The sequence below is a fragment of the Python bivittatus genome, unplaced genomic scaffold, assembly GCF_059951505.1.
Source record: "Python bivittatus isolate LINGU-HERP-01145 unplaced genomic scaffold, Pbiv_v1 ctg000590_np1212, whole genome shotgun sequence".
Lineage (NCBI taxonomy): Eukaryota > Metazoa > Chordata > Lepidosauria > Squamata > Pythonidae > Python > Python bivittatus.
Window position 1 is genome coordinate 1,906,622 of NW_028277086.1, and position 14,652 is coordinate 1,921,273.

Consider the following 14,652-nt stretch of genomic DNA (forward strand, 5'->3'; position numbering starts at 1 on the left):
TGCTATTGCCCTTCCTTGGGAATGTTTGTGTTCTGTCCCCCAGCCCTTCCTCACCCTCTCCCTTCCAAGAATTGACCGGGTCAAACCCTGCTTAGCTTTTCTGAGCGCATCAAGGACAGGTAGGCGCTGCTCCTGAGCTGGACTCCAATTATACCGAAGAAAGAGATCAGCTAGAGAAAGCAGAAGAACAGGAAGGAAAAAAAGGGAAATTTAAACTCCTGGAGAAGTTAACCAGAACCAAGATCTCCCCCTTTGCACCATGCAGCTTGAATAATGTGATCCTGCTCTAGATGGTGTCCCTGCCAGCTCCTTGCCCTATTTGCCTCCCAGTTTCTTCTCATTATGCTGAATGAGGGATTTCGACCCACCCTAAGATGCTGCAAAGCAAAGTCCACCGTTCCCCTCCGGGCTGCAAAGGAGACCTCCACCCATTCCTCTGAAGAAGCGACAATGCGTTTGATCCCAGCGGGATTTGGAACGAAAGGAACACCAAAGGATCTGGCAACACGCAGAGTTGCGCACTGCGAAAAATTAGCTTCCACGCCAGCAATGGTATGGAGCGCGTCTCAAGGCAAGCACACGGGGAACTGGATCCTGAAAGTCAAAAAGACGTTTTTTCTCAGTTTGCAATAAAGCCATCCCGGTTCCCTGAACACCAAAGACTTGATTTTCTGATCACTTCCAAAGGAAGTGCAACTAACTTGCCCAACTCCTCAAAGCTTTCTAGAGATCCAGCAACTGGAGCCCAAGTTACATTTCAGCAAGACTCAACGCTTTTCATGCATATCCTTAATTGACTGTTTCCTGCCAGTCTGACTACTAGAAAGAAGCCAGCGGAATAAAGACAGGGAAGCGTAAATTTGCATCAGAGAACAAAACAGCCTTGAAACATGGCAAGCAGCAGCAGAGAAAGAGCTGGGCAGAGGGACAATGCCAAAACCTGGTGAGGAAGCACTATAAAAAAGAAAAGAAAAATAGAGACAGTTCTGCCGTCTAACAGAAGAGAAAGAAGTTTTTAGGGGGAAAGAAAGTATTTTAAACACTGCACAAACTCCGCGGTCTCCTCCCTTTCCAACATTTACAAAAATAGCCGGCAACAGGTTGCCAGCTCTCCATTACGAGGACCTTACTTTGGACTGCACCCTGATAATGGGATATTCTCTCCCTCCCTACTGGAGCCCTCGGAGTGTCTTCCAAGGAGCTTCGGAAACGTCTCCCTAACTGCTCAACTGCTCGGATCAAGCCCTTTCTGTCCGAGAAGGAATTCCTCTGGGCCCTTACCTGGAGGCAAACCCCCAGGATGGCTTTTTCACCAGGAGGAATTTCAAGAGATTGAAATTCAAAGACAAATCAAGTTCCAGCCAGATTTTCTGCCTTTTTCTCCAAGGAAAATCTTTTAAAAAATTACTTCTATTTCTGAGTAGATTTCCTTCTCCCCTCTGCCCCACCCATCATCAATTTTCTGGGCTATTTTTCTAAAGGAAACAGAGTGATTTAATTGGCACTGCACTGTTTGAAAATGTAGAGCTTAAAACATTCACACGTTTAGAATTTAAAATGTTGCGTTTATCAGTTTGGAAACAGCCCCCCCCCCCCCCCATGATTTAGCCGACAAATATTTTTAAGCTCTACAAGACTGATTTAAATAGGAGGATAAAATGTTTCCCCTGACTTTTTTCGGGGGGAAGTCATTTATTACCACCTAAAATAAACACCTCTGGGCTGCACTGTGTTGTGATAATACAAGAAGCAGCCAGGCAAAATTGTTAACTGGAATAGTTCAATTAGAAACGAGATGGCTCTCCTGAATTATTTGTTTCTAATGATATAAGAACAGGACCAAAAAACAGGAGAAGGAATGGCAGATTAGAAGAAATGTGTATTTAAGAAACAGGTGGACTTTCATATAGCTTCATATCACAAGTAGCTACAATGCATGCTTGACCCAGAACTGAATACCGTACAAATGTTTACAAAGTATTTTAAAATGAATGTTATTCCAGTGCTTAAAAGCTGCAGGGTGGCACTGCAAAATTTGTATGGGTGCATCTGAAACAAATGCTTCTTACAGAAAACTGAATCAATGTACAAATCTTACCCAAAGGAGAGAGAGAAACTTTACGGGGGAAAATGTTTTGGACGTGATCTGAAACAGAATCTATGGAAACAAAAGAAAAATCAAAAGGAGTCATAGGAGCAAATGCAAGGGGAGTATCTGTTTTGCTAGCCAGAACACGTATTTAAACTGAAGGTCTTTTAATTTCATCTATCCTACCCTACAGAAAAGTTAAATGTTTTCTAAATCTCCGATTCTTCCCAAAGGCTAGAAGTATGCACATTCACACATTTTGTCTCAGAACATACACATGCTTCTCTTGCACAAAAGCGAAACAAAATTATTTTTTCTCATGCTTTATCCTCCTCAAACAACTGGAACATATAAAGATCTTCAACAGATTTAGAAAAACTAGAAAGGGAAGACCAAGGGATTTATGTCTAAAGAGATTTATTTCTGTTTCGTAGCAAATGAAAGCTAGGATGCCTGAACACAAACAGAAACAGTCATGACAAATAAACAAAAAATATATTTATCTATATATAAATATTAAGTTGGTTTGAGGTTGTAACTGCCTGCATGGCTCAAGAGCAGGATGTGGAAAAAAAAATTAAGAACTGAATCAAAGCTCCAGACGAAATTGATTTTATCTAGATGAAACTGTTAAAAACCACAAAAATTGAAAGGTCATTTAAAATGCCTTGCACTTAAAAATGCACCAGATTCCAAAATTTCACAAATTGTGCTGGGCTTTTGAGAAATGCCCATTATCATTTAGCATCCTTATTCCTTTACGATGTTTTTTTTAAATAAATGTTTAAAAACAACATCCCAAATCCAGCTCAGTAAAGCCTTCACCTGAAAAGCATAACTGCAAGATTTTGTGGGTTTATTTTGCAATAAATAAAGTGTGCATTTTATAAATCAAGGTTCCAACTGTATTTTGCTTCCTTGGAATTTAATAAATAATTCTGGTGCATAGTATTTGTAATATTACATAGCAGCAGTTCATATATTAATCTATTGCCTTTCAAATTGTCTTAAGGAGTGTTTATTTTTCCCCAATATTGTTTTAAACAGCATAGGTAATTTTAAATCTCTATAAAACAAACAGCATTATTTAATCCAATTGATTACTGTATATAGTGCATTCGGCTCTGTCAACATCGTTAAGTTAATTCTTATATTATTTGCATGCCATTACATACAAACTTTCGTTAAGACTTGGGTTTGAAGTTCGCGTTTTTCTCATTTAAACACCAAGCAAATGAAGGCGGGGGAGGAGAAGGGCGGGGGGGCGCCGCTGTACAAGTGGACACGCTCAATAAGTTAATCTGGCTCAGTTCCCCGTTTTAAAAAAGGACGCACAGACACACAGCCGTGGAGTCGGGAACGAGGGAGACAAAAAGGCAAGTCAACTCAACTCAACTCAACTCAACTCATCTTCCGGAGGCCGAACCGACCAAGTTGTCGCCGCCGCGGCTCCGCTGCCCCGCCGAGAGCAGAGCAGAGGAGCGGAGCGGCCCGGCGGGCGGGCAAGACGCGGCCTCCCGAGGGGCGCCCCGGGAGCGGGCCGGGCAGGGCCGGGGTCGAGGCGGGCTGAATCCCATACATGGCCGGCATGCAGGAATGCTCAGAGGGGCCGGGAGTCCCGGGGGCCGCCGCCGCCGCCGCCGGAGCGCCCCTCGGCCGGCTGGGCCGCGCCGCTCCCTTCAGCTGGGGCGGTGCGTCTGGTCCGTCTCTCCGCGGGGGCCCCGAAGCGCTCCGGGCGGCGGCGGCGGCAGCAGCAGCTTCTGCGCCGGCGGGCGCGTCCGAAGAGCAGGGCTCAGCCGCGGGCGGCCCGCCCGGAAAAGGCGCGCTCCGCCTGCGTCCTTCGGCGGGCCGGCCGCCCCGGCTCACAGGAAGAAGTCCGCGGGCTTGGCGGGGGCCGGCGGCGGCGGGGGCGGCGGCGGCGGCGGCTCGCGGGCGGCGGCGGCGGCGAAGGTGCGCCCGGCCAGCTTCTCGTACTTCTCCTTGTAGAGGTCGCGCTCCTTGGCCAGGCGGGAGACCTCGAGCTTGAGCTGCTCCACCTGGCCCTGCAGCTGGCACTTCTCGTTCTCCAGGATGTGCCGCTGCTGGACGCGCTTGTAGCGGCAGGACTGGGCGTAGCCGCGGTTCTTCAGGGTGCGCCGCTTCTGCTTCAGGCGGATCACCTCCTCCTTGCTGAAGCCGCGCAGCTGCCGGTTGAGCTCCCGCACCGACATGGAGACCAGCTGCTCGTCCGAGAAGCGCTCCTCCAGGCGCACGTGCAGGTGGTGGTGGTGGTGGTGCGCGTGGTGGTGCCCGCCGGCCCCGTGCGCGTGGTGGTGGTGGTGGTGGTGGTGGTGGCCCAGCGGCGGGTGCGCGTGCGGGCCGGCCGAGCCCGGCGCCAGCTCCTCGCCCGGGAAGGCCTGCCCGCGGAAGCCCTCGTAGCCCCCGCCGCCGCCGCCGCCCGGGGGCCCGCCGCCGCCGCCGCCCGCCCCGCCGTGGTGCGCGTGGTGATGGTGGTGGCCGGCGGCGGCGGCGGCGTGGTGCGGGGCGCCGATCAGGGCCTCCACGGCGTCCTCGGGCGTCAGGTTGAGCGCCTCCGGGTTGAGGTGGTGCTGGTAGCTCGACATCCAGTACAGGTCCTCCAGCTGCGCCTTGCCCGCCGCGCCGCCCGCCCCGGGGTGGCCGGGCCCGCCGCCGCCGCCGCCGCCGCCCGGGTGGCTGAGGCCGGGCGCGGGCTGCCCGCCGGGGCTGGGCGCGCAGAAGCTGGGCGAGGAGGGCACCGAGGAGCAGGGCGTGCTGAGCGGCGTGGAGGAGAGCGAGCCCGGCGGCGGCAGGCGGTGGCAGAAGCGCTCCGCCTCGGCCGGCTCCTTCTTCACCTCGAACTTCATCAGGTCGAAGTCGTTGACGTACTCGATGGCCAGCGGGCTGGTGGGCAAGTCCGCCGCGCTCATGGCCAGCTCCGAGGCCATCTCAGGGCATGGGGAGCCCCGCCAGCCCCGCGCCCGGCGGAGACGCGAGGCGAGGCTGGGCCGGGCGCGCCGGGCCGACGGACGGGGGACCCGCCGGCCGGCCGGCCGCCCCCTCTCGGCTCAGCGCTCCCCGCGGGACCCGCCGGGGACGGCGGAGAAAGTTGCACTCACGCGGCGAAGGCCGTCCCGGCGGAGGGGCCAGTGGCGCTGCTGCCCGGCCCGGCGCTTGCCAGTCCGGGCTCCCCCGGGACGCCGGACCCGCAGCCGCTCGGCGACCAGCCCGCTGTCCCCACTGCGAGGAGGGGGGCTCTTTGGGGGGCGGGCGGGCGGCCGCGGCGCCCCCCCTCCCCGGCCCGTTCCGCGCGAGGGTCCCGGCGCTGCGCCCTCCGCCGCCACCGGCGCGCCTCCCCCCTTTGCGCGTAACTGAAGTGCTGAAGGGCGCATTCTGCCTTTTATAGGGAGCCGAGCCAGGCCCCGCCTGCCGAGGCGGGGGCAGCCTCCTCCCTGCCTATAACGTGCCGGGGCTGGCGGGGCGATTTGCTTATCCCTATAGCAACCCCGAGGTCCAGCTGTCAGTCTCTCGCGGGAACAGCTGGAAGCCAAGCCGAAGAGCGGAGGGGAGAGCGCGGGAAGCTCCCTCCAGCGGCCGCGCCCGGGAAGAGCCGCCCGGCGGAGGTGTGTCTCGGGCGGCGCGTGTGCCGAGCCGGAGGAGGGACCGAGACCGCTGGCCCGGGCCGGCCGAGGAGGGAAGCCGAGCCGGGCTTTGCGCGGCGGCGGCGGCGGCGGCGGCGGCGGCAGCAGCAGCAGCAGCAGCAGCAGCAGCAGCAGCAGCAGCAAGAGGGCCGGGCGGGGCAAAAGCCGCGCTGCTGGCGGCCGAGGGGCGCCCGGCCTTCTCCCGAAGTCGCGCCCGCCCGGTCCCCGGGAGCGCCCCGGCCCTCCGAGGAGCCCAGAGCCGCGCGGGGAGGCGGCCCCGCTGGGAAGCCGGAAGCCTTTTCCGTCGCCGCCTCCCTCCGCCCTGCGCTGCTGCGGAGGGACCCCGAACGGGAGCCCCTTCGCGCCCTGGGAGCGGAGCGGATCCGCCTGGCCGCGCCTGGCCTCCTGCCTTGCGAAGTGCGGCCGCGGCGAGCCAGGAAGGGCCCCAGCTAGAGACGGCTCCCCTCTTGTTGCTGGGGCCCCTCCTTGGAAGTCTGCTGTGTTCCCCCGCAGCTGCCAGGGCCTGCCGGTGGCCTGGGGCAGCCCCACTGCAAGGAGCACTGCCGATCTGGAAAACCACACAGGACCTGGGGGAGCTGATTCGCACTTGGATGGGAGGCCACCAGGAAATCCATAGGCTAAGCAAGGTGAAACATCCGCCTGGGAAAGGTAAGCGATTTCTGTAGAGAGGGCCATGAAATCCCCAGGAGCCCAGGGCAGCTGACGGGAGCCTTGTCCCAGCAGGCAGCAGTACCTAAGCAGGGTCAGGATGGGCCGGAGGCCACTAGGAAAGCTGAGCGGAGGCTGCTTTATTGAAATATAGCCCAGAGACTGCATTGGGAAGCCTTTTCTGTATTTTTCCCAAGGAACAACACAGGGAAGTCCACCAAGTCACTGGCCGCCACTGAGTTTGGCTCAGTGGGCATCTCCGTTTCCTTTGCTTTCCCTGCTAAAGGCTCCTCCAACGTGGGGGGTGGGGTGGGGGTGGGGGTGGGGGTCAGCACTCCACCTTCACCTTGAATAGGAAGATGGCAGACTTTAATTGGTCAACTCTCAGGGTTTTGAAGTGATGTCATGTGGTTCATACTGCGGTCGACCTCTTTTTTCCTCCTGTTTATTGATTTGGCATGAGAAGGCTAATAAAAGCAACTCGAACTGTTTGGATTCGCTCTGGCCAGCCTGAATGTTTTTAAAAGAAGCAACATGACTTGTTTGCAACAAACAAACTGCAACCAGCAGCCTGTTTCAGAAGATAAGGCGCTCCTGGCAAGCTGAGCAGGGGACGGGGCTGCTCCCTAGCCGGGCTCGGAGGTCGTCGCCCCTGAGAAGGGCAACTTTCTTGCCTGCCTCTTTCAGGTGGAGAGTCAGAAGGTTGGAAAAGGCTTCTCCTGCCGGCATCTGGAGCCTGAAGCAAAGCCTCTTGCCTGACGAAAAGACCCGGCTGTAACTTCCTCTGCAATTTTTTTTTAGTTGCAATACTTTTATGAGTTTTTCTTTTTAAAACAAAAAACAGAACTTCAAAGCAGTTTTCAGGCCTTGGTTCCAAATCAACAAAAGCAGCAAAATAACGTAATAACCATGGAAGGAGAGCCATTTAAATATCTCCAGGGCCAGTCCGGTCCTCAGAGGGAACCCTCTGTGCTCACTGAAAGGAGCTGAAAGAGCAGGGAAACGCAGCAGGAGTCCTTTTCTGGGGAGAGCACAGCAAATGCTGGTCCTCCTGTGGAAACAGCCTGTCTCCCAGAGCCACCCACCCACCCACCTTCTGAGAGCCAGGGAGCCCTCTAAAAAAATGGCACCGGTGGGCTGGTTTGTGCGAAAGTGGGAGAGAGACACATACACCCCCCCAGCAAGGCAAGCGTTAGGGTGTCAGCAGAGGTCTCCGAGGTGTGATCAAGGTGGCCCTAAGGAGACCTCACAGCCTGGGTGCTGTTTCGGAAATGCTCTCCGGCCTTCCAGTGCACCGTCTGATCCCACAGGGATGGAGGGCAAGGAAAGAGGACAGTCGTGATTTCATGATCGAAGGGTGTCCCTTTGTCATGTGCATCGCTCCATCTCGACTCCGTTGACCCTCCCTGCTGTCTTCTGCAACATTTCCAGGGCCTGCCTTCTTCCCTTCTTGAAAGGGGGCACCTTCGCCCTCTCGCCTGTTCTCCAAAGAGATCTCGGAGATGACAGCAGAAACGAGGCTCGCACTTTGAACTGAACCTTAGAGATTCAGGGCCGTCCGCAGAGGGCATCATGGAAACGCCGTGAGTTGCAAACTTATGTCTCGTGTTGGGAAGCGGGAGCATGATGGCATTAAGGACGATGGCATCCTTTGACTTCGTTAAGGTTCACTCTGGTTATGGCTGCATAATTTCTTTATTATGGTCTTCTGAACAAGCTGCGATTGACTGGATTCGCACAACATGCTGAGCCGAAACCCACGCAAGGGCCTACAGACTGGGGTTGTGCAGCCCACTAAAATGCCAAGCCAGCATCATTTCTTCGTTCCTGGAATACGTTATTCCCGGTGCGAAGTTGCACAAGGGCTGACCCAGGCCAGAGAGCCAAGGCTGATGTGCCTGAAATGCAAAACGTGGGCATTGTAAATCTTCCCCCTCCAAATTTTGGGGTCATCCCAGAGAAATTGCCCCTTCGGATGACCAAGTTGAGACCCCTGTGAAGGAAACTCTGTTGCTGAGCCAACAAACCCTTTGGCCCCCCTGCCAGGAGGCCTCGCGGCACCTTGATCCCCAGTGCCAGAGAGCTGGCAGGGGTAGCCAACGCCTGTTTTGCATGGGGCCAGCAGAGTTTCCCTGTTCTTGTCTGAATCTGGGCACAAAAAGACGTTTTTGAGCATGCAGGTGACGTGCTTGGATATTTCTGTACAGTTTTAACACTCTTCTGAAAGGTCTGTTTTAACATTTGAAAATCAGTATTTAATTTTCCAGATGTCACTGCTTAAGCCAGACGCAGGAGCCAGGGCAGGTCAGGCACCACTAAAAATGCCAAACGTGCAAGTCCGCAGATTGCGCCTGGTGCCCCTGGCCGGAAGAGGAAGGGCCAGTCTGAACAGAGCATTCTGGGAGGGTGTCTAAGTGCTCCTCAAAGCCACCACCCCCGCCACGTCCTCCGGCTGGGTGGCCCCCACACCAGCTCCAGGAACTGTAGTCGGCCCGGCAGGAGGACAGCAGCGACGCATCCCGGCCGGTTAAGCAGCGGAGCCGAGTGGAGAAGCCCCCATCTCCGTGCGCATGAACCAAGAAGCGGTGCTCCATTTGGCTGACACTCACCTTTGCACACCCAAACTCCTAACCAAGATTGGGAACTCTGCTTTGTTTGGGTTCCTGGTGGCGCCAAGCGTTCCTCTATCCTTGCCTTCAAGCGCACGCAAATCAGTGCATGCCACGCACTGCCTTCCCCAGCCAACACTGCAAAGCTGGGACTGCAGGGGCCTCATGGGAGAAGTGTGTGTGCGTGCCCTGGGCTGCTGCTTTCCTAAGGGGCAGCTTTTGAGTGGGGAGAAGCAGCTCCGAACCTGAAACAAGGCTCACCACCTCTGGGCCACCAAAAAACAAGCAGAAGTTTCCATGTGGCTTTCTTTGGAAAAGTGGGTTTTCTGACTGCTTTTTCTGGTTCTTTTTTGCAGGCCACCCAGAGGCCTCTGGACTGGATATGTATACCTGTGTGTCTATGCATTGAATAAATATAAAGTATTGATATTTTATTATTGTCTATGTTATTATACACACATACACACATAATCATGCCTGAGTGAGTTTTGACTCCAGGCAACAACCTGAACCATCCTTGCAGTTTTCTTGGCAAGAGTTTCAGAAGGGGGTGGCCTTCATCATCATCAACATCCTCCTCCTCCTCCTCCTCCTCCGGACTGGCCCAAGGTCACCCAGACAGTTTCATGCCTAAGGTGGGACTAATTGAATGAATTAATGAATTTGAACTCAGGTTTGCTATTCCTAGCCCAGCACCTTAACCGGTAGACCAAACTTCCCAGGGGCCCTGGTTCACCATGGGGGGAGGGGCTTGGGGGGCTGAGCTGTGGGAGCTCCTTAAGGCCAGGCCCGTGTTCTGGGGATAAGGCATGACGCCAGTACACAGAGGGAAGAGACTGAGGATTTGGAGAGGGGGAAGTGGGGTTTCGAGGGATGGCTCTGCTGGGGGGGGGGGCGCAGATGGGGAGTCCTTTGGCTCACAGGCCGGGGACGTTGCAGGTCTGTTCCACCAGGCAGAGTCCACTGCTGATCTCTACACGAGGGTATCGTTCTAGACCAATGTTTCTCAACCTGGCCACTGGAAGATGTGTGGACTTCAACTCCCAGAATTCCCCATGCTGGTTTCCAGTGGCCAAGGTTGGGAAACTCTGGTCTAGACACTTGCAAGCTTAAAGGATGAGAAAGCAGCTGAGCGTCCAAGTGTGTGGTGTAAGGTGAACCTGCACCCATCCTTCCCCTTCTCCCTGGCAAGCAGGGCCAAGTGACCCCAACGGTCAGCCCCCTTTGAGCAAAAAGGAGCAGCAGGAGGGTGCTGTCCGCCCTCTTCCTTTTTCCACAACCCCCCCCCCCCCCGTCCTTCCCTGGATGCCCCTTTTGCCAATTAGCGCAGAAGGCAGGGCTTTGATCACCCAGGCCCAGCTGCCATCCTGACTTGTTTGCCCTCCCTGTGCCCTTGTTTGCAGCCCTCCAACTTGGGCTCCTCTGAAAAATGGGTCGGCCGCAAGAGGAAGGGGCACCAGCGAGGAAGGGGCCGCTGTCAAGCTGCGGTTAACCGGCGCTGCGGGACAGCCCCGCGGAGCCTTAAAATGAGACTTCCCTCGAAGGGGGGCGAGCGCTGCTTCGAGGCAGCCGGGCCCGGTTGGGGCGCGGCTGCAGGCGCTTCTGGGCAGCGCTCGCCCGCGGGCCGCCCGGGGGCGGGGGCCTCCCGTGCGTCTGACGGCTCGGCCGGTGGCACGGCAGGCCCTCCGCCCGTTCCTGGGGTGCTTTTTCCTTCTTTCTTTCCAGCGGCCCCCGACCCGCGTTGCCAGGGCGCCCCCTCCCCCCCCGGGAGGGCCAGGAGCAGGGCCTGCGCCCAGCGAGCGCCCTGCCTGGGTTGCGCCTTCCGCGCCCTCGGCGTCCCACGAGGGGCCTGCGGAGACCAAGCCGCGACGGGCTCCGCGCGGCCTCCCTTGGCGGCTGCAGCTGGAGGAGGAGGGAAGCGGCGGGGGAGGACGGGCCGGCAGGCCGGGAGAGGGGCGGGGGCGGGGGCGGGGGCGGCCCCTTCGTGCCTCTCGCGCCCGAGCGGCAGCCGCCCTGGGAACAGCCGCGGGTCGCCGAGCGCTGCGGCATCGCGGGCCGGCGGACGAAGGCGCCCCGCTCGCCCGCTGGGAGCGCCGCGCTTCGGGCGCCACCTGCTCGTCCTGCGTGGGCTGTGCCGCTTCCCGGAGGCAAGCGGGGCGGGGGGGTCCGCTGCCCGGCCCCTCCCCAGCCCCTGGGAATCGCCCCAGCGCCCCAGCCCGGCGGGCGGGCGGCTTTCCCGGCTCCGCGCCGCCCCCGCCGGGCCCGTGGCGGCCGGAGAGCCCCGCGGAGCAGCTGCGAACGGGCGGCCGGCCCCGCATCCCGCCGCCGGGACCACCCCGCGCTCAGGAAGCGCTCGCGGGCTGAGGCCGCGGGAGGGGCCGGCGGGGCGTCCTCCGCGTCCCGGCCGGCGGGCGGGCGGGCTGCAAAACGCCGCAAAAAGCTCCTCCGCGGGCTCGAGTCTCTCCTAACCAGGGTGACCACCTCGCAGGACTGTTGGAGGCTGGCTCGTCGCCGCAGCTGGAGAAGCGCATCTGCGTCCTGTGCGAGTCACTTCTCCCACGGAGAGCGTCTAGCCGCGCTCCCCGAACCTGACGAGAGAGGCCGCCGCCGCCGCCCCCCCGAGGCCGCTTCCCGCAGCCCCCCGAGCGGACGCCGAGAGCGCAACCGCCTCGGGGCCGAGACCGAGCGGCCTCGCCGCGCGCTGCGCCCCGGCCAGGGCTCCAGCGTCGCCGCCGCCGCCGCCTTCTCTCGCAGCGCAGCTCTGAGCGGTCGGCGGAGGATGGGCGCCCCGCGGGGCCTCCGGGAGGGAAGCCGGGCAGAGCGGGAGCCAGCTTTGGGCTCGTTCTGGTCGCCGGGGGGGGGGGCGGGGAGGAACCCGCGTTGCCCCCCTGAACAGCGGCCAGTGGCTCTGGCGCTCTCGCGGGGACGGTACCGCCGCGGTCGGTTTTCATCCCATTCCCGTTTGGCTGTTTTGTACCTTTGCTTTTCATTTCGCACTTTACAGTCTGGAGGGTTGTTTTGATTAGTTTACTTGCAAAGTAAAATCTGAAGAACTTTCAGCGTGGCGCAGCATTTATATAATACCTCACGCCATTCAGGAAATTATGGGAGACCCTAACCCTTGAGCGTTTCACTGGGTTTTATTTTGATCCCCCATGTTTTGGCTTCTCTCTCTCCCCTGAGTGGCTGGATTTCTTTTAATGCATTGGCTTTTCGGCTGTAAGTTGCCCAGAATTGTTTAGGAATTGGGTGGCCTGTAAGTTAAATAAACAGATAAGAAGCTAGACAGACAAGATAGGGTGGAAAATGCTCTAAAATAAGTATTTCTGCCCCTGTGGGGTCCAGAGAGAGGGCACTCTCACTGAGGCCCGTGGGTTTGGAGGGGGGGAAGTGACGTCACAGGTGTGGTCATATCATCATGCAGATGGTGCAGGTAATTGCCTGATGATGTCACGATGCAGCTGGCACCATTGTGGCTTTCCCAGGCACTGGTGCCCGTTGCCCTTCCCTCTAGACCAGTGTTTCTCAACCTTGGCAACTGAAAGATGTCTGGACTTCAACTCCCAGAATTCCTCAGCCAGCCATGCTGGCTGGGGAATTCTGGGAGTTGAAGTCCAGACATCTTCAAGTTGCCAAGGTTGAGAAACACTGGTCTAGACAATGCCCTGCCTCAGGATGAATTTCCCCACTGGAAGCATTGCAGGGGAGGAAAGGGCAAATCGCACTTCTTGTTGGCTGCAACCCGTCGTAGCAGATAAAGTTTTCAGGGTCCCAAATGCCACCAAGACATTCTTAACAAGGTCAAGTCTTGCTTAGCTACCACTTCCTCCACATGTGCCAAAAAAAAAAGCTACAAACCTATACTGCGTTCCTCAGTGGCAGAGCGAGAGCCCACAGAGATGTAAAGGAATTCCATCTTTGCCACGTGTTGACCTAACTGGGGGGCAGAGAGCAGCCATTGCATTTTCAGTCTCGTGGCACTCAGAACCTGCCGTCCCCGGGCCACCCAAGGCAGCTGCCACAAAAGCCACCCATAAACTATGAAACGGCTCCAGGGGACTTTTTCTAAGCGCGGAGGAGGTTATGAGAGATGGCAGCCTTCACATGGACTAGAACCTTGAGGGCAGGATCTGCGGGCACAAGGCGCTGGGGGTGGCGCACCTGCTGCAGAGCAGAGCAAGAAGGAAGGAGAGCAGATTGCAGGGATGCCGCGGCTGCCAGGTGCCAGCGCGGGGGAGACCCTCTGCCCAGCTACCTGAGGTGAGGAATCGGGTCTCTCAGTCATGGGCCCAGCCCCTCCCAAGCATAAAGCAAATGTCCCTCTGCTTCATGCTTGCGAGGGAACCGCCTGTTTTTTGGCCCAACAGAGAAGAGTGCCCTGGACTTCAGCAGCAGCACGTCCATTTTTAAAATGAAACCAGTGGATCAAGCACAGTTTGGTACTTTCAGGGAGGTGGGTTGAATTTTCTGGGGTGGGTGGGAGGGGTTTGCTTGCTTCATTCATTCATTCGCAAGTGTTTGCACGCCCCTTTTCTCCAGAAGCCTTTACAAAAGAAAATAATAATAGTAAAGCAATGGGCCAGTTACATATACTGAGTTCCTTGCTCTTGAAATGGTTTCTTCTTACTCCTCCTGTCAAGGTGCTTCAGAGCATCGGCCCCGCTTGAAGACACTGCAGGCGGTGCCCAAAAGGTTTTTGTGTCAAAGACAAAAGCCCCCTTCCCAGCATCTCTCTCTACTTTGCCCGGGGGGGGGGAGGGGGAGAGGGGGCTGCAACTGCATCAACATTTCACACAAAGTGTGACTTATGAAAATAAGCTTGGGCACATTATTCAAGTAGCAATGGAGAGATCCCTGCCAGTGATGCAAATTTCAAGACGGAGGAAACAGGAAGAAAACAGAAAAGTCTGCAGGAAGTGTCAGGAGTGAGACTCGGGTCTTTCAGCTGCACTTATTTTGGTTTCCTTACAGCTAGAGAACCAGCCTGTAATTTTCAGCAAGCGGATTTGGGAGGAGGAGGAGGAGGAGGAGGAGGGTGAGTTCGAGTTATTTATTATTAAATTATGTTAAATAAATTTACATAAGTCCACGGTAACATTGTTTTATCATGGACTTAGGATAATTTGACGCTGATCCCACTTTTCTGGCTAAGATAACCAAGGCAATGAACGATGCAAAAGTTGCAAAGTAAAAATAAAACAAGTACAGGTTACCATAAATTAATTTTAAAAGTCAATTAAAGGCAGAGTGAGAAAAAGGGGGTCTGCAAGGGAACAAAGGCCCTCCCTTTTTAAGGGCATTGTGTGTAAAATTAATCCCTAGAGTCACCTAAGGCGGTGGTGGTGATGATAATAATAGTCATAATAAAAAATAGGGAAATACAAAAACCTTTAAATAGAAATCAAGCAAATGTGGAAAGAGAAATTAGTGGTGCCAATATTGGTGGGTGTGCCTGGTGCCATTCCAAAGGATCTGGAAAAACACTTGGACACTATAAAAGCAGAGAGAAACTCATCACAAAAACTTGTGTTACTCGGAACAGCACATGTATTATGACAACGCCTTTAAATACTTAGATCAGTGTTTCTCAACCTCGGGAACTTTAAGATGTGTGGACTTCAATTCCCAGAATTCCTCCAGCCAGCTT

The 14,652-nt window shown here is 56.1% G+C and overlaps 1 protein-coding gene and 1 long non-coding RNA gene across 2 annotated transcripts; one reads left to right on the top strand and one right to left on the bottom strand.

Annotated features, from left to right (window-relative positions):
• Positions 1 to 3,806: 3,806 nt before the first annotated feature.
• MAFA (MAF bZIP transcription factor A) lies at positions 3,807 to 5,173 on the bottom strand. Its single transcript, XM_088149278.1, has one exon. It carries the CDS (start codon positions 5,032 to 5,034, stop codon positions 3,952 to 3,954), a length of 1,083 nt encoding a protein of 360 aa, XP_088005404.1. The 5' UTR covers positions 5,035 to 5,173; the 3' UTR covers positions 3,807 to 3,951.
• Positions 5,174 to 5,638: 465 nt separating this feature from the next.
• LOC112543058 (uncharacterized) lies at positions 5,639 to 9,400 on the top strand. Its single transcript, XR_003086504.2, has 3 exons — positions 5,639 to 6,396; positions 7,828 to 7,979; positions 8,664 to 9,400. It is a non-coding gene; the product is annotated as an uncharacterized LOC112543058 (long non-coding RNA).
• Positions 9,401 to 14,652: the final 5,252 nt, after the last annotated feature.